The sequence below is a fragment of the Brachyhypopomus gauderio genome, chromosome 15 (assembly GCF_052324685.1).
Source record: "Brachyhypopomus gauderio isolate BG-103 chromosome 15, BGAUD_0.2, whole genome shotgun sequence".
Classification (NCBI taxonomy): domain Eukaryota; kingdom Metazoa; phylum Chordata; class Actinopteri; order Gymnotiformes; family Hypopomidae; genus Brachyhypopomus; species Brachyhypopomus gauderio.
The window spans coordinates 20,194,440-20,217,159 of NC_135225.1; the positions used below are offsets into that span (position 1 = coordinate 20,194,440).

General features: G+C 47.0%; 1 protein-coding gene across 2 annotated transcripts in view; it reads right to left on the minus strand.

Moving 5' to 3' along the window:
- Window positions 1-22,720, minus strand: part of csmd1b (CUB and Sushi multiple domains 1b) — a 288,049-nt gene that overhangs the window by 36,717 nt on the left and 228,612 nt on the right. For both annotated transcript variants that reach the window (XM_076974689.1, XM_076974688.1), the window contains exons 31-40: window positions 14,276-14,392; window positions 12,970-13,083; window positions 11,671-11,766; window positions 10,283-10,486; window positions 8,518-8,642; window positions 7,945-8,041; window positions 3,290-3,394; window positions 685-803; window positions 457-526; window positions 186-302 (exon numbers count right to left, since the gene is read on the minus strand). In XM_076974689.1, coding sequence (XP_076830804.1) covers window positions 186-302; window positions 457-526; window positions 685-803; window positions 3,290-3,394; window positions 7,945-8,041; window positions 8,518-8,642; window positions 10,283-10,486; window positions 11,671-11,766; window positions 12,970-13,083; window positions 14,276-14,392 — 1,164 coding nt within the window. The remainder of the gene's footprint in view (window positions 1-185; window positions 303-456; window positions 527-684; window positions 804-3,289; window positions 3,395-7,944; window positions 8,042-8,517; window positions 8,643-10,282; window positions 10,487-11,670; window positions 11,767-12,969; window positions 13,084-14,275; window positions 14,393-22,720) is intronic.

The window sequence follows — 22,720 nt, forward strand, 5'->3', positions numbered from 1 at the left end:
TTTTCTCCTCATCAGATGAACTGGCTGAACTGAAAGGGTTGACCACCACACTCCACCATAGCACCCTCATCCACCTGCCACCTGCTGAAGCCGTGCGTGAGGCCTGAGACTCGGTGTCACCGTGGAGATGGGGGGGGGGGGTCGCGACCCTCAGGCCCAGGCTCGTTTGGTGTCGGCGGACTCACCGTATCCGACGGGCAGGAGGATCCGCCAGGTGCAGTCCAGGTTGCCGGGGTAGTTACCAGGGAAGCCGGGACTCAGGATGACATCACTTATCTTGCGTAAAGTGCCCCCACACTTGGCTGACCCGTAAAAACATCAACACACCATTATCGGCTTACATTGACAATTACTTATTTTTACCTGTGCAAATGCATTATGAATGAGGTATGATAAAAAACAAAAGTGCTGACTCATGGTGTCTCATATATGCTTTCATATGTACTCGGAGCGTACCAATACACAGCGGAGGGGGGTAGTTCCAGCGCCGTACGGTCCCAGGCATACACGTTATGTGAGAATGACCCTAAAAGAAAACGAGTTAAGACTTGCAAAACCCACAGACTAAAGGCTACCGAGAAAGCCACTATAGCGCCCGTTATTGTTGCGATACTGTGCCACAGTTTCTTTCTGCTGGTGTCTGAGAGTCTGGGAGGTGCGGGGTCGCTGGGCGGGGTCCCTCACCTGCAGGACGTAGCCCGGCTCACAGCCGAACGACACCACCTCGTTCACCATGTACCGCTCCCCACTCTTGATCCCGTTGGCTGGCACCACGGGCTCCGGGCAGGTGGTCAGACCCACGGCTGCATGCAGACAAAGATGGAGGAGGAGGGGGAGAAAAGAGAGAGAGAGAGAGAGAGAGAGAGAGAGAGAGACGCATGACTGTGGCTTCTGCCAAGCGGAAAAAAACCCCCCCACAAAAACCCCCAAAGCCTCCCGTGGTTGTACATACTGTGTGTGAAGGCACAGCTGTATATAAAGAGAGAAGACGCCCTTAAAGGGACATCGTCAGGCTGCGGGACGGCCAGTGACTCAGACGCTCGTCTTTCAACCGTCTCCATTTCACAGCCAGATGTGAGAGAGGGAGTTCGGCATGGAAACAAATGCCAAGGTTGCCATGGAGACGACTTCAGCCGGGGGAGTATGGGATCGTGCGGGAGGCCCGCGGCACCGTGACAGCAGCGTGCGGTGAAACCTCAACGTAATTTCTCCCAGTACTGCCGCCATGGGAAACGAAGACCGTGTTGCCACGGACACAATACAAGCTGAATTGATCCTGTTAAATGAACACTGTAATGGCCCCGTGTGAGTTAGCACATAAAAGTAAAAGAAATGACAACCGAGTCAGGTGTCAGCTTTGAAGGTACGAATGCACCTACAAGTGGCTTTTGTGAAAGTTCAGAGCCGTCCGTTTGGCGTTTGGCAATCTCTCGTACGGGGGCTGTCTACGCTCGGAAGACACTGATTCCACCCATCACTCTCCTGAACATCCAACGTAGCCTCGCATGAAACAGAAAAGGACAGCAACTTCTACAGCAGGCTGCCGTACCACGCGCTGTGGGCCTGTAACTCAGAGTTGACATTTTAGCCTGTGTTCACGCTCGCAGCCGAGCAGCTATCAAACCGGAGCTGATTGTTATTATTGTACCACAGTAGGCCATTACACTGGCACTTCAGAGAGCCTAATTGGAGCATCCCTTGACAGAGTGTGCCATAACTCGCTGATGCCTTTAGAGTTCACTTATTTATGGTGATTTAGCAGAGAGACGCGGAGCAACAACATATCCCTGTGGTATTTTCGTAGCTACCTGATAGGCACAATGGCAGATGATGGCAGACATTAAGATAAGAGAAGTGCTTAATGTTCTTATGGAGGGAGCATCATTCCCTGTTACTTTAGTCACTGACCGGCCCTCTAAATGGATGCAGGCTGGGACGCAGACAAATTGGACTGTCCCAGCATGCAGACAGAAAGACAGAAATAGACAAATGGGGAGATGTGAGAGGTGAAATAGGCGAGGTGGTGTGCATTAGGACCAGGCGTACAAAACCCCCAACCCCCCTGCACACTCCCACTCACACCTCCGTACACCCACACACCCTCTAAACGCTCACGGAGACGGAGGAGAACCGATACCATCTGAGCCAGATGCTATCAGGGTTCCAGGCTACAGGCTAGGGCCCATCTCGGCACACAAAGGAGATATCCACACTGGTACATCCCCAACCTCCGACATGCTGCATTAGAGACTTAAGTCCCTCTCCCTCTTCTCAAGAGCAAAGAAAAGAAAATGACTTCTCTTGCACTGCAGTCTCAAAAAGTGTCACAAACATTCGAGAAACTTTTACGGCCAAACATTCTCCCGAAAACGCTGCGGCCTACATAACTGTCATTTATCTAAAAATATACGTGCCAGCCACCTTATCAGAAACTACTTTATTAGGAGAACCTGGTGGGCGTACGGTTCGAGTCCATACACCATCTGGCGCCCATCCTCTGGACTGTTTATTAGTGGTCAGCGGATGACCGCAGAGCTACTGCTCACTGGATATTTTTGAGGAGCAGACCTCTCTCAACCCTGCAGTGACATTAATGTGTGTGAATACCTCAGCAGCAGTGCTGTGCCTGATAAACCCGTACCGGCTCAACACCCACAACCGTGACACCGCCATGTCAACGTTAATGCCGCATTAAGGACGGCCCGGCGGATAATAACCACAAGTCAGCAGTTGTCCTGTTGGTGGACGCTGATGAGTGACCAGTCATGGTAGGAGGCGGCTGGGGAAACGTATCTGTCAGCAAATGGGCCACGGTCAGTAGTTGTAGACTTAAATAAAGCACACATAACAAACTGTAGGTGTATTGAATGAAGTGAGGGGGTACGGGCACAAAATAGCTGTTTATAATAAACCGGCTTACAAATGTATATTTTACGCAGTAATAATATAAAAGGACACATTTAGTTCACTTGTAAATGAAAAGTTAATTAAGCCAAAGGAAACACATGGCTTTTGCATATTGTTTAGTAACAGTTTCGCTGGGTCAGTAGTACATGTTCATCTCAGGTTAGTTTTGGATTGTCATTTTTTCAGCTGGTGAGGAAAGGGAGAGGTATCTGTGTATATATGTTTCTTTAGATGTGTGAAGGTGTGTGTGTGTGTGTGTGTGTGTGTGTGTGTGTGTGTGTGTGTGTGTGTGTGTGTGTGTGTGTGAGGCCCGAGCTGAACTCTTCCCAATGGCACGTCCAGGAGGGGGTAGTTACTATGCCATGACAGCCTTTATACTCACTTTTGTACTCCAGGTGAAATCCAGCAGCCACGACACTGATGTCCGTATGAAAATCGAGGTACAGCTGGTTGGAGGTGCTGTTCAACAAGGCTGGTGCCGTCGTACCTGAAATAAAATACGCCCAAAGCACACGAGTCAGAAGGTGACAGAACCTTCTGGTGATGGTGCTCCAGAGCCGGGCCTGAGGTCGGCTAAATTAGCCCAGAAGGTCGGCGGCTCAGAAGGTCGAGAGATGATGAGCGGCTGTTAATCGTCCTTCTAGTTCATGAAGGAGGAGCTCTGTTTGGGGACCATCTAAAGGAAATGAAAAACTCGGAAAAAAAAAATGCTTCTCTTTTTTCCGAGACAGGCTCTGGAAATTGAAATTTGTCGTTGGCCTTACAACACCCAAGCTAAAATGAAAGAACTTTCATCTTGTGTCTCTAGGGGAGTTGGCCATTATCTCAGTCAGAAGGAACACAGGGAAGCTATCTCTGATTTGAGTGGCCCGACACAGGGAACCATATAGAATTAAAGGACTCTGCATACGCATGTACGCTGAAAACGAATCGATATTTTAGTTATCCCTCAACTTACTGGAATACACTGAACCTTTTGAGAATTGTGCAGAAATACGGTGTGGTTTGTTCATGTGCTTATGGGACGATTAACCTCTTCGTGTTTGTGGATGGTATTTGTGTCAAGCTTCTTATACCTCACCTGCAGGCAACAGTATGCCTCTGGCTATATATAATAATATAATAATATAAGGATGTAGCCCATGTGCACTATATACACTGTAATTTATATCTGCTTGGCAGCCTTTTAGAAGAAAGACAGAATTCAGACTCCTTCAGGCTTGTATTGGCTAGAACTAGTAATTATTAGTATTCACTGAAAATAAACATGGCACTCCCCAAGGCTTGCCTTTCTTTATATGTTTTGCTCCCTATTTCTTTACTGATGTGCTTTTGGGAATACAGGCGCAGTTCAAACACTGCATACCTTATGAAAATAAGGTGAATTTCGTAAAAAGGAAAAAAAAGGATACACCAGATGTATTGCTTGTGGAATTCACGGCCCACTGAAACCCACATGCGTCCCATGACAGCACGCGTCTGTCTACCGTCTACCTGAAACTCCTAACGCTGTCGGTGGTGAACGAAGGGTAAAACTGGATGTGTGTCATTTGGCCTCGTCATTAGCATTAGCTTCTGAACGACATCGTAACGATCTGTGAGCTTTTCACTACGAAGAGAAAGGCCGTCACAATGTAGCGAAAGTTAAAAACGTGACATCCACGCAGGCCTACCGCTAAAACCAACGGCAAAGCCGAAAGCAACTTTTTTCCTCTAAATCAGCATGTGTGTGACTCATGTTCTAGTGGGTAGTAGGCATACATTATTCCTAGCGCATTACGTTGATGACTGAAGCCTGCAAAACGCTCCTTGCGCTTGAATGACTTGACTAATAATTTCTGGATGAGGTCTGACAGCACCATACAGCTCGTCCACTGTCGGGCTATTCAGCACTCCTGCGCCTCCATTAGCGAGACGGCAGTCTGCTGCATTTCTTAAGCCCGTCAGATGAGAACGTGATGAGGCTAAATAGATTTTGCAGGACTGAATATGGTACATTTAGAGCACTGCATTACTTTAGATGCCAACAGCAATTGTTATGACAAGGAAATACCTTGAAGGAGATACCTCTATTAGAAAAGGTGGTACTTTAGTAAAAGGGCCGACGAACGTTCTCCTCGCATGCATTAAACTGAATGCTTTCTCCGAGGCTTTAATCTACATTTGTACAAGGCTGGTTCTGTTAAGGAGAGGGTGTCACTGCATACACCATCAAAGAAGCAAGAAGTAGCATTTTCAGATGGCGCACGTCTGTCACGTGAGTGACGTGCTGCTCATCTTACGCCTGGCACAACGCCCTGGCGTGATGGAAGAGCTACACGTGCGTATCTTGTCTGACCCGGGAACTGGTGCCGAAACAAAAGGCTGCGGCACCCTGGGGATCCCTCTACATCCAACCCTCATTTGCATTAAATATTATTCATCATTCATATTTTTACAAGATCATTTCATTCCAAGTTCACAATGTAATGTGCAATCCTTCACCGAGATGTTCAGAGAAACTCATCCGGTGAAAGTGGAAAATATGCCAGCGATGAATTAGCAGTCAGGTGACGCTGCGGTTTTAAGAGAAGTGAATGTCACCGAAGGCCAGACCAAATTTCTATATAAAAGTCCCAGTTGCAAAACACACACTGCGTATAATGGAATGATATGATGTTAGTAATGCAATGAGTACTGTGAGATTTCTAATATGGTAGTTGGGGAAACATCTCTCCTGACAGGGTCATTTATCGCTGGCTCATTTTACAGCAAAATTGGCTAAATTCCTCCAAACTGTCTTCATGGGGAGGACTCACATTACTCTATTATAGATTATAGGTGGAAAATTTGAATTACCTCCCCTTTTACATTTATATATTCAGATGTCTTGTATTTTTATATTCATAGAAGCATGACAATTGTGATTCACATAAAAAAAAGCATATATTACATAAAATTATGTCTTATGCCTAAAAGTATCATAGGACGCTCTCCGAAACGTGAGCAATTATAGAAATATCTTTGAACAATAACAACAAAAAACGTTGCTGAATTGAAATGGAATCGAGATGTGGTGAGCGGTAATTAATCCTGTAGGATGAAAAGTGAGGGGAGACAGGAACACAAAACATATCTGACAGTTTAATTAAGGGTATTATCCTAATGGCTTTGTGACTAGTGGGAGAATAAAATGACTGATTGTGACGAGGACGTGAAGGCTCCGTGTACAGCCGTGGGCCACGGGGCGAGCCCGTCTCAGGCGGGTCACCCAACACGTCTGATGCTTCCGTCTCCTGACTTTCAGACACCCTATTGGGGCTCTTGAAAAAAAAAGGCCCTGTGTCTGTCTGATTCAGGCTGCTGAATCCTGAATAGGGAGAAATGATCATTGTCATCATCAGATGAACCAGCGTGATCGTGGAGAGTTATTGGGGCACTTTCTGAACCGGGGAGAGTGTGGCAGTTTAGACCCTGTGCTGTGAAGCATAGCAGGGAGGGAGGATGGGTCTGGGAGTGCTCTATTGTGTGAGGTAGCCCCACCCTGAATGGGTCTGGGAGTGCTCTATTGTGTGAGGTAGCCCCACCCTGAATGGGTCTGGGAGTGCTCTATTGTGTGAGGTAACCTCACCCTGAATGGGTCTGGGAGTGCTCTATTGTGTGAGGTAACCTCACCCTGAATGGGTCTGGGAGTGCTCTATTGTGTGAGGTAACCTCACCCTGAATGGGTCTGGGAGTGCTCTATTGTGTGAGGTAACCTCACCCTGAATGGGTCTGGGAGTGCTCTATTGTGTGAGGTAACCTCACCCTGAATGGGTCTGGGAGTGCTCTATTGTGTGAGGTAACCTCACCCTGAATGGGTCTGGGAGTGCTATAATGTGTGAGGTAACCTCACCCTGAATGGGTCTGGGAGTGCTCTATTGTGTGAGGTAACCTCACCCTGAATGGGTCTGGGAGTGCTCTATTGTGTGAGGTAACCTCACCCCGAATGGGTCTGGGAGTGCTCTATTGTGTGAGGTAGCCCCACCCTGAATGGGTCTGCGAGTGCTCATTCAGGTGACCTCTTACCCATGTACGTATACTGCTCTCGGGCTGAGGGCTGAGTTCTGAGTTCTAAACAGGCGTGCTGGATACTGTGCTGCAGGCCTGGTCACAAATCTCCACTGTGAGAACCGCGAGGGAAGATGAAGCCTCCCCCATCCTAAACCTCAGTCTGTCTGTTCACTCCTGCTGTGCCTGCTGCTTTGTTTGGTAGCTTTACTATATAAATATGCTCTGCTGGAGAGAGAAGTGCAGACGCAGTGTACAGTGATTTCTCCAGGACAAGCAGATCCATGTCTCCTCTAACGACTGCTGCCATCCCACTTGTGCAGCGTTTGACCCACTGAATGTTAGTTTTAGTTGGAATGAAAAGTCCTATACGAACGAACCTCATATTTACCATTACCCTGTGAAGGGGCTGAAACGGGAGAATACTTAAGAAAACGCTGTTAAATGTATCTGTAATTACTTCATTTAGCAGAAACGCATTGATTAAAACACTTCCCTAACCTACTACAGGCGTCTACAAGACTGCATGTGTATTATGAAAGTAATGACACGTACACTAACGGCATGGGTCGCAACAGACGTAACATTCAGTCTTTCAATTAAAAGCACACAGCTGTTTAGTTGTGGGAATCTTGTTGCTGTAATTAATTGGGATGAAAAGAAAAGCGCCGCTGGCTGCCAAATGGATCCCAAAAGGTCTCCAGAACCGATTCTATTATTCGTCCAACTTTTAAATGAGGGCATTCATCTGTCGTGTGGAGGATGGCACAGAGATAGCCTTGGCCCAACTCCAGCTCTTCCACAATATCAAGGGCGTAAAAGCCGGGTAGGAGAGATTGGCTATGAGCTTTATTGTGAAATAAAAAAAATAATGAGCTCAGATGGAAGATACAACGTGGAGGAGAGCTCGGACGGCGCCTGCTCGGACGGCGACGTTTTTCGTCGGCCTAATGGACGAACTGTTGAATCGACGTCGTTAAAAAGGGGCTTAATGAAGAATGCACGCACCTGAAAAACTACCCAGCTTCGGGGCGGTCATGTCCGCGCCATCGTAGATCTCTAAGGAATCCCAGTTGTGCTCTGTGGCAAAGCTCATGACTTGGATCTGTGAGGCAACGGCAGATCAAGCACGTTATTTTCAAAAGCAGAAAAACGGAGGACGGTGGCGATTTAATCAAACCTGCAGATCTCACCTCGTAATGTGGCCATCTCGACCCGTGATGGATTACAGCCAATGGCATTTCTCATTTATCCCACATGGTTTATTGAGAACATTCAGGATAGTCATCAGTATAAGGTACAATGTATTACTTCTGAACGTGTTTCTTTCCCTACTTCAGTCTGACGACGCTGAAGCTCAATCCTTTGCCACCGAACCCGAAATGGTCACATGCTATTTACTGTGCCACCATCTGCACGGAGCCCATTTCACAACTCTAAAATTAGCCGGTGTAATTCGGCCCGCTTGCGGCAGGGTGACACCGGGACGGAATGGGGCTCCGTCCCGCGGTGCCGCTGGCTGCGACTTATTGCTCCCGATGAGTTCCGCCAGGAGACTCTTTTTTTTTTTTTTGCACTCGCCTGGATTCCGGCTCCTTCGGTTACGGTGATTCTCCACACACAGTTCAGGCTGTTCCCGTAGGGCTCGGGGAAGCCGGGAGAGAGGATGGTGCCTCTCCTCTCTGTCAGGTTCCCACTGCATGGAACTGTGGGGCAGGGAAAAGCAGACGCGGGATTGGAGGATATAGAGGCACCTCGTCTCAACCCAGCGGGTGATGCTACGCAGACTCATTTTCACTGTGACACCCCAGGCAGTGTAAACTATGTCCACCTACTAAAGAAAAACCTATATCCTTGTGATGTGAACTATGCCTATCCTACTATCAATGCATCATTTTTGCCAAACAAAAATAACAACAACAATAACAAAAAAATTGACTAATCACTCTTTCTAGAGGCACTTGCATTTTTGCAGCTGTACTGTAAAACAGTCTTAAAGAATCCTCTTACTCTGACTTTGGGTTTTTAAGCCTATGCGTAACGTGGAGGCAGCATGCTTGAGTTCATTAATTCAACCAAATATGGAGTGATGCATATTTCATGAGTTACTGGAATATGCCGATGGGCAAATCTTTACCCGGAGGGTTCAAGAGGTGAGAATATTTAAAAAGAAAGAGTAGCTGAAAAATATAGCAAGCGGTTCAGAGAGTCCCAAAATCATGTCATCACAATACTCTGGAAGCAGCACACTCCAGATAAAAGTCGTGAAATTAGGGCTCGGGGCTATAGGCAAGTAACCCAGAACTTGTGGACTTCACCTCATAAGAAAGGCTGTAAGTTGAGAAATATAGCCCAGCGGGATGACATTCAAGATCCTAGTGAACACTGCCAGTCTGCCCTTAAGCCAAACACTTAGCTCAAAGAGTTCCTCCAATGTTGCCAAATACGGTTCCCGAAGACTGTTTCTAAAAAAAAAAAGGTTCACATTCTAATATGTTTGTGTGCTAAACTTGTCTACTGCTGCTTCCAAAAGGTGCAATAAGGATGTTTATTGAATCTGCGCTTGACTCTCATGACCACGAGTCCAACAGCGTATAATGGGTTTTGCTCTTGGAGGAAAGGATGGCTTAATTCTTAAGTTGGTCCAGACTGACGCAAGAGATTTGTAGATGTCTGTTAGGTTATATATGCAGTATGCAGAATTGAGTAGCTAGTTAGCTGTCCTGCTACACCAAGTGAATGTCAGCTGGAAAGTTATGATGGTTTTACAGGTAATGGACACAGCATTTGATTGTCTTTAGACCATCATGTTGGTGGCAGCTTGTGATAAAGGAGAAAACAGGTGGTAGTTGAAAACTGAGGCAATAATATGGCAATATCATTAAAAATATAAAGAAGAATGCTGTCTTCATTATGCTTGGATTTGAGAGGAATCCTATTTAAGAAATTTATTTGAATTTGTGCTCACACCAGACAGGGTTTGCTTACACTACACTTTGAACTACACTTTGGTTCTTTGCTCAAGAGCAATCCCACAATACATCTGGGCAGAGGTGGACATTCCAGGTTCAGAAAGTTAAACTCCATCCCAGGATTTTACTCAAGCTTGCTGGATTTTCTAATTAGTGCAATCCAGGTAAAATTAGTGGAATCAACACAATCCAAGAAGCCTGAGCAAAATCTTGGTGAGGACTTTTACTTTGTGAACCTGAATGTCCATTGCTGCATCTGGGTAGTTTTAAGACAAATTTCACCCCACTTGCCCAGCACCTCGCCATGAGCATCTACTGTTTCCTAGTGAAAACAAAAATAAAACTCGATTCCAAGAAATCAAGTGTAAGCTTACCAACGCATGTGGGGATGGTGTCGTTCCATTGTGCCAGTGCGTTGGGGACAGCGTGACACTTAATGGCTTTGGATCCCTGGAGGAGGTACCCCGGGTTGCACTCAAAGCGAACAACGGAGCCGGCGGAGAATTCGGAGCCGATCCTCCGGCCGTATCTTGGCTCTGGGATGGAGCTGCACTGGGTATCACTGGTGCGTGGAACGGCTAGACAGGCGAAAATGGATTTCTAATCAAAACGGAGCAGATGCACCACGTGGCGCACAAGTCTCCAGTATTATTTCCCGTGTCTTACGGATGAAGCCGTTTTATTGTAATGAGAGATCCAGAGAGCTCCAAGACCCACGGATATTGTGGCTGGTAAAAATCTTTTAAACCAAGGTGAGGCCGCGGTCCCGTGCATGATGGGGTTGAAGTTCTTGGCTGTACTCTGATTACTTTTTAACGTGGCGTCTCCGACACCCCTGCCGTTCACGTTCGACTTCCGTCCGATGCTTGTGGATGTGCAGAAGCAGGTGAGGAGGACCCACCGCCCTCGTACTATTCCCGGTGCCTCCATGTGCCAAAAGAACTGTCCTAACTGTCAGAGAATATATCTCACGCACCCCACCCCTTTGCCTTTACTGTGCCCCATAAAAATCGTGAGAGGATAAAAAAAAAAGAAAAAAAAGGGCCATGCTACTTTCTGCAATGTGTGTGCGGCGGAATCTACCCATGAAAGATCCCTAATAGATCAGCCGTTTTTATGAGGCGGCTGACAAAGAGAGCTTTAGGAGTGCGTGTAATTCACGCGTCTCCTTTATTGCTCCCTTTAAACCGGGGAGGGGGGGGGGGGGGGGTAAGAATGGCTTCACGTGTCCCACTGTACACCATCTCAGTCTAGGGAAGAGTTATTTAAATGGCACAGGAGTTAAATTAAAACGGCACCCTGGGTGACGGGGGACCCAGGGGGAAGCTGGAGGGGGAAACCCCTCACCAGGAGCTGACCCTCAGCACCCTGGACAGCGCCGCTCAGAACCAGCTACACCGCTCAACTTCAATTAGAGGTAAATGCATTACAAATTGTATCAAATTCTGGCTCCTTGTTCATTTGACTTCGTGGTGTATTGGTTATGACACCGTGATTGCAGCCGCTGGCTCTTCCGGTTGAACGGCGAGGGCCGTCTCCACCGGGCACCCGGGTGCAGGCGTACTGATGATGGCGAGCTGCTAATAAAACTCCCATACGGCTCTCCTGTTCCAGTGTAGCACTCGACAAGCAGCCCGATGACCCCATAACCACCGGCTACATAGGACACTGGCACGGTTTCAGATTAGAAGAAGACTTAACGTGGAGCTCTCTGCCTCCTTAGGACAACCTGTTATTTTACGAGGGCTGAGGGTGGGCTTACCTTGGTAAACAAAATGGAATCCCCTGGCGGAAGGTCCGATCTTGGCGGTGAACCTCAGCATGATCTGGTTTGAAGTGGCCAAGGGCAAAGTCTCACCTGCAATACAGAAATATGCCAAATAATCACGTTTACGTCCCCGAGACCCACCCGCCCCTCCCCAGAGTTGCATGTGGCAGTGAATGTGCAGTAATAAACCACAGTGCTGAGCTACTATAAAAGACGGATGGCTTAATAACCAAAGTGTCCCTTCTGGACATGCTGAAAGGGTAAGAGAGAGGGGAGAAGCCACGCTCAGATGTCTGCAGATTGATAGCCAGCGAAAAAACCTGGGATGTCTCCAGTGGAGGAAAACCCCGTGGGCCAACACGCCACATCAGAGAGCTCGAGTAAGTAAAAATGTACATCATAACCAAACAGCTGACAGGATTCAGTCTGCAGATTCTAAAAAGCCCCATGGATGTGTTTTTACAAGCATTTCATTTGGGTTAATATACGTCTCAATAAGAGAAGTCCAAAGACAGAAATTACACACACAATCACAAAACCGTGAGTCCGCAGGTTTAACGGCACTAAGGCGAAAAGGCCGGGCTGGGCCGGCCGGGTTTTTGGCTGCACGTCATCTAAGAAGCGCTGTAAATTTACAACACATCCTTGAGGGATTATACTGTCATTTTGTTGTATGGTAAACCATAAATAAAGGAAAAGTCCCATACAAATAGTTTATGTCCAGCAGTCTTCCTATAGTGAATGTTAAGGATGGTTTATTTTTTAGCTATTTTATTACCATCGTCATTACAAGCATGAATATTTTTTTAATATAGTTGAACAATAAAATTTTTGTTGAACAATTGAACAAACTGAATAATTAATAAATTAACAATTTCTTTAATTTATTAAGTATCAAGATAGGGTTTAAGCTGACATTGAGCATATATATATATATATATATCAACTCTGTTTGACTGAATAGATGCTGACTCCTGACATCTCACTACTGACTGAAGGATTCAATAGAAAACTGCACAAACCAAAAGTACCACAAGTTCAGAATAAGTTGTAATGGCGAGCGAGTCAAATGCAAATCAGGACTCCCACGGGGCCGTCTTTACCTCCCTGAGTGCAGCCACCACGTCCTGCTAGTGGCACTCCACGCCGCTAAACTGCGTGCGCTTAATTGTCTTTCCTGCTCATTCGAGAGCTGCTCGCGGCCTTTCTGCCCATCCAACAAAAGATTCGTGAATTTCAAAGGGAACCCAGAGCGACGACAAACAGCGAGAACAATGCGGCATTATTACTTACCAGAATGGGACCCGGCCAGGGAGCTCAGCAGCCGTGCGTTCTGATTGGGCCCATCAAACAGCTCGACCGAGTCGTTCATGGCCGTCTGAAAATAGGCGAACTGCCCGAAGACCACTGAGGAGACGAGATGAAACGGGCTGAGCGCGTCACTATCGCATCACTACGGGGCGAAGTAGCGGCTACGTGCAGGAGCGTTCCATAAATTTTCCCTTGTGCTGGTGGTTTTTACATGGGAATAAAATGGTTCATTCATCACGCGTCCATCGTACATCCATTCGGAAATGTGTATTATCTCATTGTAACGTTTTTTCTGTAGATGTGCCTGCAGTGGTCAGGCTGAGACAGAAATTATGTCTCACTCTCACCATGTAAACCATGCATCAAAGTCAGATACCGCAAACACTGCAAAGACATTTCGAGTTTTAATATATAAAAGTGCACATGCATTACAACAAAATACCAAAAATGGTGTTACTTAAAACAATATATGCACATTAGCATATGACACGCATACGCATTGATGCAGAAGATTCACAGCGACCAAATTCCAGATGGTGCACCAAACACGCTCTACAGCAACCGCATGACACATTCCTTCTCCATACGACAAGTTCCTCTCCAAGTTCCTCTCTCTCTATCGCGTGATGTGCAGGGCCTCCTCACTCCCTCTGATCTCCAGCACTTAGGCCATTTAAAGCTGCGCAAGTCCCCCGGAGGTCAAGCAGGTCGAGCGCCGTTGTCTGGGGGAGCTGGCGGGTGACCTGACCGAGATGGCGGGCTGTGGGCTGGGGTCACGGGGTCGTGCCCACGACTCTATTATCTGCTCCTTAATTACATATTTGCCCTTGTCCCTGAGTGGCAGCCCAGTGGACACAGCCTGAAGGGAACCTGCACAGACGTTATGTAGATACCGGGGGAGTTCTGCCGTCTGCAAAGTTCACCAACCACAGCTGCGTTTCTCGCCCAGAATGGCGACGACATGGGAGACGTTTCCGTGCTCCACTTGTTAATTTTACTGCTTGCATTGGTTCACTTGAAGTGCTCCGGATTACAAACATAAAAGGGCCTTACATGAGCCTGCAAGGACTTGTAAATACATTAAAAGTGCGGTTTAGTCATCGTTAGATTTTTATTGTTGTAAATAAGATGTCACAGGCTAACAATCGAGGTGAAATGTTTCCAGCTTTCCTGTTCAACCTGGCGTGACACGATGAGGAGAGGCAACATCTGGTGCGAATGAAACCGAAACTGCTCAGTACGCCACGCCAAAATAAAAGTCCAGCCTCAGCAGCCTTTGTTTACTCACCAAACTCTCCAGAGACGGTGATGTAGTAGGAGCAGGTCTGTGCCGTGGTGTAATTGTATGGATAGTTTGGAGACAGCACGACTCCATCTGACCCTGTGTACTGCCCTCCGCAGGGAGCTGAAAGAAGACAAGAGGCTGTTAGCTCTTACCACTCAACCTGTCATAGCAACTCGCCCCTTTCCCTTCTTTAACTCCGTCAACTTAAAGATTGTGGGATGTCTGGAGCCAAGATACCTCTAATACCATATCCCATTAGTCTATTCAGAAGACCATTCACATGCAAAACGAGTAGGACATTAGGGAAGCTAATTGACCCATGAGGCCCACTTAGCCGGTCTACATGGGCCTGCTGGGCCTCAGGTTTGTCTACAACCTCTACACAAATGATGCGCAGGGTTAGCAAATGTCACGTTCCATGCACACGTTACAGAGACAACTTTACACACAACTCAAAACAAGAAAAATCCATTTCATACTAATAAAATTTTATAAGTCGCTCTGCTAAATGCCGTAAATGTAAATGTAAAATGATCACTCAGATTAATCGTCGCTAGTCAGCATGGACACTGATGCATTTTTTGTTGTTTATTTGTTTTTTTTTTGTTTTATACTAGTTCTACATTTAATAATAGCCTTCAACTACAAATCACTTGTAAAATGTATTTCTTTTTGATCTAGAAAGATCTCTTTGTTGATGAAGTTCTTGTGAGTCAGTGTAGCTCAGCCCTAAATATTCACTATAAATGATGTGGCTCAGAATACACCAATACTATTCCATCAATCTAGCCCATACCCGGCAGAGCATGTCACGCTGAAACATGTATTGGACCAAGCAAGCCAATAATGCCTTACTGGGAAACGTACTTACCTTTGTTTGCTTAGCTTTAGCATTGATTTAACGCTTAATTAGTTTTGTGTCATCGCTGATGAAAACGGCCAACAATTAAGCCATCATGGCTGCTCTTCTGTAGAGCGGCCAAAGCAAGTCACAGGTACTGACGACTATTTCAGTAACACTGATTCTGAAATGGAGTACGTCTGTACACGGAGACAGACTCACAAACCCAAGACCCACATTCTACAGGCCCATGAATTAGATTAACTGAGAGATAAATTGTTCACACGAGGACCTCGCTGTTATCACACGAGGCTTAGTGACAGTACGGAGAAAAAAAAACAAAACAAAACCCCAATGTGGCTAAGAAGTTTGGAAACACAGGGGACAGCGGCAGTTACCTCCAGCCACATATATAACCGCCCAATGTTTAGATGTTCTAGATTATACAATGAGCCCGGCAGCTGAGGACAGATGAGTTTCATGTTTCATTCAGCACTTTGAGTGCATCCACCGCTCCATAAATCTGTGGTCAGCCCGGCATGTTGTTGTCTTTCATGCTAACCAGAGGCGGGACTCTGGCCCCGCCCCCTCACTGTCTGCGCTAGCCCCCCCCCACCTGTGATCTCTCCTTTCATCCCTTGGCCCTTTGCTGCAATGATCTTCAATTGAGATTCCCAGCACACGGTGCCTGTGCTGAGCCTCCGGGCTCTGGCACTCACTGGACTGCTCCTTCATCTGCTCAAAATGCCTCAGTGAGCATGGGACAAAGGAGGTGCTTGGGGGGGGGGGGGGTATCAGGGTTAAGGTGCTTGTGGGGGGGGGGGGGGGGGGGTATCAGGGTTAAGGTGCTTGGGGGGGTATCAGGGTTAAGGTGCTTGTGGGGGGGGTATCAGGGTTAAGGTGCTTGTGGGGGGGGTATCAGGGTTAAGGTGCTGGGGGGGGGGGGGGGGGGGGGGGGTCAGGGTTAAGGTGCTTGGGGGGGGGGGGGTGTCAGGGGTGCAGCTGGGCTTCCTACTAGTCTGCATATCAAACTCGTTTCTGTATCTTTCACCACATCACCTTCACCTTATACTCCACACACACACACACACACACACACACACACACACACACACACACACACACACACACACACACAAGTGCCGTTTTATAGGAGGACATATGCACTCAAGTTTCCACCAAACCTTCCCTATAGGCATTTAAACACAAACACAGCCATGTTCACCGACCTCTGCCTTACAGATACCTAAACAAGCTCATTTGTGTCATGAACAATGAAAAAACGCAATAAGAAATCATCACGTTTTACACTGAACATGTAGAAATGTGTGAGTTTGACTATGGCACGGTTGTTGGTGAGAGACAGGCTGGTGTGAGTAATTCAGAAACTGCTGAACTTCCGGTATTATGACGCCCAGTCTCTAGAGTTTACACAGAGTGGTAAAGACAAAAGAGGACGGGGAGACTGGTTTGAGTTGACAGCAAAGCTACAGTAACTTATGTAACCGCTCTTCACAACTGCGCTGAGCAGAAAGGCATCTCAGAACATACAACAATCCTTGAGACAGATGGTCTGTGACGCCAGGAGACCACATGGAGTTCCACTCCCGTCACTCAAGAAGAGTCAGGCAGGGCTATGATGGGAACAGGCTCGGGGAAACTGGACAGTTGAAGACAGGAAAGTCTCGTGTCCGGCCTCGTGAATTCCGATTTCTGCTGTCGCACGCATATGGCAGCATCGGAATTCGGCTTAAACAGCATGAATCCATGGGTCCAACCTGCCTTGTGTCAGCAGTTCAGGACGCTGCTGCTGGTATAATGGTGAGGGGGATGTTGTCTTGGCAGACCCCCCCCTCCCAATGCCAGCTGAGCACTGTTTGAAGGCAACAGCCTATCTGAGTATTGTTGACTATGCACATCCCTTTATGACCACATTTCAGCCATACGATAATGGCTACTTCCAGCACGATAATATGCCACGTAGCAAAGCACATGTCACGTTAAACCTTGGCAATTACTTTAGTACTTGAGTGGCCTCCCCAGTCATGAGAATAGAATCCAATATAGCACCTTTGGGACGTGGTAGGACGGAAGATTCACAGCATGAACGTGTAGCTGACGAATCTGATGCAATTACATGATCTAAGCGTGTGAACGCTAACGAAACACTCAGAGGAGCGGTTCCAACATACCGTGCTAGGACTGTGGCAGTTTTGATAGGAAATGGGGGTCTCGTCATGTATTAGTTTGGTGTGGAAGGGGCAGTGGAAGTTTAGATGTATATGCCTTTGTGTGAAAGGTCTGAAGTAATTCTGTCTCAGCATATAGGTATCTTGAGAACAAGAATGTTTAGAATGGGAATAGTTCATCAGCCGTGTACACACAGTGATTCTCAAAGTGTAAGAGGTGAACCAGTTAATATTAAAATATTCTAAAGATGTTGAAAGCATAAGAGTTATTCCAAGGGGCTCTAAAGTTCTGGATAGATGAGTACACTGAAGATGCTCTCTGGATTCTTCTATATTTACATCATGAATAATCAAAAGTACTTTGTATGCTTAAATGAAAGAACTTTAAGAAAGCAAAAGTTTAGTAATTATTTTCAAGGGCCTCTTATATTAAGAACTTTGACATTTTGTCCCTTTGAGTCATTTGTCTTGATACATCAAACTACTTTCTCATCCATATTAAACACACATATTGAATAACATGGTTTTTCCCACTGACATACTGACAAGACTGAACACTGACATTAATAAAAGAAATGACTTTAAGTTTCACTTCTAAAATTTCAAGTAGACCTTGGAGAACAAAGCTAGCAGACTTCTTCAAACCGAACCAACTTCATGTTGTTGTGAAAGAGATTGTCATATATGTAAGTGTCCTTTTCTGATTGTGAGTTAAAACTGGATTAACCTAACAGACTAGCCATGCAATGAGACAACGTCTTCAAAAAAGCAACGACAGTCATCAACCATAGTTTAAAAAAAAAAAGATCTAAAATATTGTTACCTTTATAGACCGCTACAAAACCTGTGTGACATGCAAGCTGTTTCTGGACATGGAGTTAATTGATCTGTTCGCTGGTAGGCGAATGACACAGGCTACATATTCAACCAACCTATTCTTATCAATCGCAAGGCAGCGATCTGTCTCTGTGCTATGGATCCGATCGAACCGGGCACACTGCCAAATTATGCATGTCAAACATGTGCTTTTGCATTAGTGTGGGTCACTGCGGGGAGGGGGGGGGGGGGGGGGGCTCTTTAAAGCTGCCGGCAGTGTTGTTATTTATGCTGGGGGGGCTGATGTTCTCCGTGTGTTCTGCCGCACGGGTCTCATGACCATATGTGGCTGTCACCTCACCCCTCTCATCTCTACACGCACAGACAGACGCACTGAATGCCCGTGTGGACGTGCACGCACAGAAAACAGAGAGAGAGAGAGAGAGAGAGAGAGAGAGAGAGAGAGAGAGAAAGCACATGTGCAGAGAGCTGAGATGGCGGGAGGGAAGAAGGCACAGCGTAACAGCTGAGGGAGAGGGAGAGAAGGTGTGAGGCAGAGGATCCATGGAGAGAGAGAGAGAGAGAGAGAGAGAAAATCACACGGGCTGCTGCATTTCTCTCATTTAAACAGAGACAACACGGATGCCACTGAGCCACAAACACAGACAAACCCCTAATTCGTGTTTGTCATGCCGCTGTTCCCTTTGCGTGCACTCGTGCAGCCTCTGGGAGGCGCCATTCCACCACATTACAGCACCCCCCCCCTCCCTCCGCCCACCCACACCCCAGCCCTTCATGCACGGCTATGGAAGATTCCTCATTCAACAGCACTGAGACAGTCTTTTAGTTACTATGGAAACGAATAAAAGATGTGTTTGGGTAAGAGGAGCCGGGAAACAGGGTGCGGGGGGGAGAAAATGCTTCATTATTTAAAGGAATCTCACCCCTTTCTAATTAGTTTTGTCTAAAAGCCCAAGAAAGTGGCTCAGAGCATCAAAATTCTGAAAACAGGTCAGAAAACAGAAATCACGACCACGCACGAGTGTCAAATGGCCGAAAGGAACCGCGCAGTCTCGTGGACTTTGCATTTGGATTTTAACCTGCCCACAAATTATATGATATCACAGCCATCGGCTTCACTCAGGAGCCATAAAACCAGCCAGACTGGAGGCTAACAGGCCGTTTATTGAGTGTCAGGGGCCTTACGTTAGTCTGCAAACTCAGTCATCCATCAGTCATGAAAAAACGAAACGCGGGCAGGAAGGAAGAAAGGTCTGTGGATCATATGCATGATGACTGGCCACGTTAGGAGACCCCCCCCTCCGATCACCTATATCACCCCGGCCGTCACAGGAGCGGAGCTTAACATTCAAATGGAGTCTTCCTCGTCTCCGTCTTCCTGATCTGCATATCCGCCACAAGACTGCCTGCCTTTTCTGCCACTCAAAGCTCTGGGAGGAAGCCGTCTCTTAAAGGAAGGCTGCATCTTTCAACTCGGATATAGTGACCTAACTTATTCCGCCTTTTGGAGGTATACTAGGCCAGAGTCATTCCTTTCGTGGCCATCCAACCGATATAACAGAACAGCTCCATGCATCACGGCGATCCCGTACTGCATTATGGGAACATCTCTTAAACAACATTAGGTTGAGTTTTTCAGTGCGATCGATATCAGTGTCTACCTGCTAAATCAACACGGTGCACCTGCGGTTGTTCTTTAACTAATGAGAGTATATTGTGCATCAATAACTCTTGTATTATGCTGTTACTTTACGTTAAGCTGGCCTATGGTTTTTATCGCATTAGTTATAATTTGTGCCGTTCGTGTCATTTGTGTTTTCTATCGAGCTGGGGGCAACACGGACCACGATATGCTGGTCTCATCACATAAAGTAATATTCCAGCGAATTCTCAGGGGGTAAAAGGGTGACACACAATACAAAGAAACAGCTTGTGAAATTTGCTTCACGTCCTCTTGGTTTTCAGAACGACGCCAAACTCCTGCGGAGGAATTTCTTTATACATCCGCTTATTCAGCAAAGTGAAAGTCGACGCCCCCCCTTGATGGCGGCTCAGCCAAACTGTCGGGCTCTCAGCTGACTGTTGAGGAACACCTACCTCGGCTAAAACAAGGCCTTCATCTCATTACTCTTAGCTCATCTTCTTCAGCCCCGAGCTATTGATGAGGGAAGAGCTTCGTGGCAGGCTATAAAAGAATAGTGGATCGCTGACGGGTTTCGTGTCTGGGTCCAGACTCCCACATCTCCATTAGAGAGTTGAGGGTGGTGGGAGGGGCCGTGGACAGCTAAGAGGATTAACCTCTGTACAAATCAATGGGATGTGAGAACCTCAGACCAGTCCTCCAGCTCCTTCACACCGCATGAATCCTGGTCTGAAGAAATGAAAAACAGAATGAATGACAGCTGTCCTGGACCAGTACGACAGGAGAGACGAAACAGGATGATTCAATCAAATGGCGGTTAGGCAGTGTTCACTCCAGGGACACCAGGAGGTGGCAGAAGCAGTAAGAGCTTTTGAACACAGCCTGATTGTGTCCCCACTGTCCAATAGGTACAGCCTGATTGTGTCCCCACTGTCCAATAGGTACAGCCTGATTGTGTCCCGACTATCCAATAGGTACAGCCTGATTGTGTCCCCACTGTCCAATAGGTACAGCCTGATTGTGTCCCGACTATCCAATAGGTACAGCCTGATTGTGTCCCGACTATCCAATAGGTACAGCCTGATTGTGTCCCGACTGTCCATTAGGTACAGCCTGATTGTGTCCCGACTGTCCAATAGGTACAGCCTGATTGTGTCCCGACTATCCAATAGGTACAGCCTGATTGTGTCCCGACTGTCCAATAGGTACAGCCTGATTGTGTCCCGACTGTCCAATAGGTACAGCCTGATTGTGTCCCCACTGTCCAATAGGTACAGCCTGATTGTGTCCCCACTGTCCAATAGGTACAGCCTGATTGTGTCCCCACTGCCCAATAAGTACAGTCTGATTGTGCCTCGACTGTCCAATAGGTACAGCCTGATTGTGTCTCGACTGTCCAATAGGTACAGCCTGATTGTGTCCCCACTGTCCAATAGGTACAGCCTGATTTTGTCCCGACTGTCCAATAAGTACAGTCTGATTGTGTCTCGACTGTCCATTAGGTACAGCCTGATTGTGTCCCCACTGTTCAATAGGTACAGCCTGATTGTGTCCCTACTGTCCAATAGGTACAGTCTGATTGTGTCCCCACTGTCCAATAGGTACAGCCTGATTGTGTCCCCACTGTCCAATAGGTACAGCCTGATTGTGTCCCCACTGCCCAATAAGTACAGTCTGATTGTGTCTCGACTGTCCAATAGGTACAGCCTGATTGTGTCTCGACTGTCCAATAGGTACAGCCTGATTGTGTCCCAACTGTCCAATAGGTACAGCCTGATTGTGTCCCGACTGTCCAATAAGTACAGTCTGATTGTGTCTCGACTGTCCATTAGGTACAGCCTGATTGTGTCCCCACTGTTCAATAGGTACAGCCTGATTGTGTCCCGACTGCCCAATAGATACAGCCTGATTGTGTCCCGACTGTCCTATAGGTACAGCCTGATTGTGTCCCGACTGCCCAATAGATACAGTCTGATTGTGTCCCAGTGAATTAAGTTCTCCTCTCCTTCCCCTCCATTACATATTGCACCAGTGCTTGTTTTACTGAGCCGTAGTGGAAGTCTTAAGGGCCCATGTGAACATGAGCCAGCGAGCAGCGTGTGCTAACAATTAACACGCAGTCAAGATTTCCTCGCGCCACAAACAAATGATTATGAGCTGCCTCCCCCCGAGAGCGATCCGTCACGTATGACACAGCCGCCACGGCTTGCCCGGAAAGCTCGCCTCTTAAACAGCGCCTCGCATATGCAAATGCGTCCCCGCCACCATGACGACACACGCGCGTGAGAAACCCGCAGCGGCAAAGTGCCAAGCAATTTGTCAGCGAGGACAAATGCTCGAGCGCCATCCCTGGGCGCACAAACAAGGCAGAGCATCAGGGAAGGGGGCGGAGTCAGGGCAAAGTCAGGGCGGAGTCACGGCTCTGTCAGAGGAAGCCAGACGAGCAGCATGTTCTAACGAATCGCTGGTATATTCTCCACGTGACCTTTCGACCAAGGTCATTGGTGTTCACAGTGCCAACCAGTTTAACGCCACGCTGCTACGTCAAACTACATAAACCTGTCGCATTTTCTGAACAGGTAGCATTCATTTATAACACAAAACCACTCCGAGGTCTGAGTGCTCCATTTCTTTCCCAATAGCTGGCAGTTTTAATGCTGTAGAAAATTAATTTTAAAGACCGGAACGATATGCAAAACAACTTAAATCAAAGCCGTATTCAAGAAAAAGAAAACTGTCACTAAATCATGAATTACTTAAAATAGCCACTCTTTGCCTTAACAGAAGCTTCAAACATGAGACACTCTGTTAACAAGTCTCAGCAGGAAATTATCCGGCATGGTTCCCCAGACATTTAACTAATTCGGATTATAGGCTTTGGGTGCTCGTTTCCACTGAAATGTATTTCTTGGCTCATCTATAAATTAAAATGATTAATT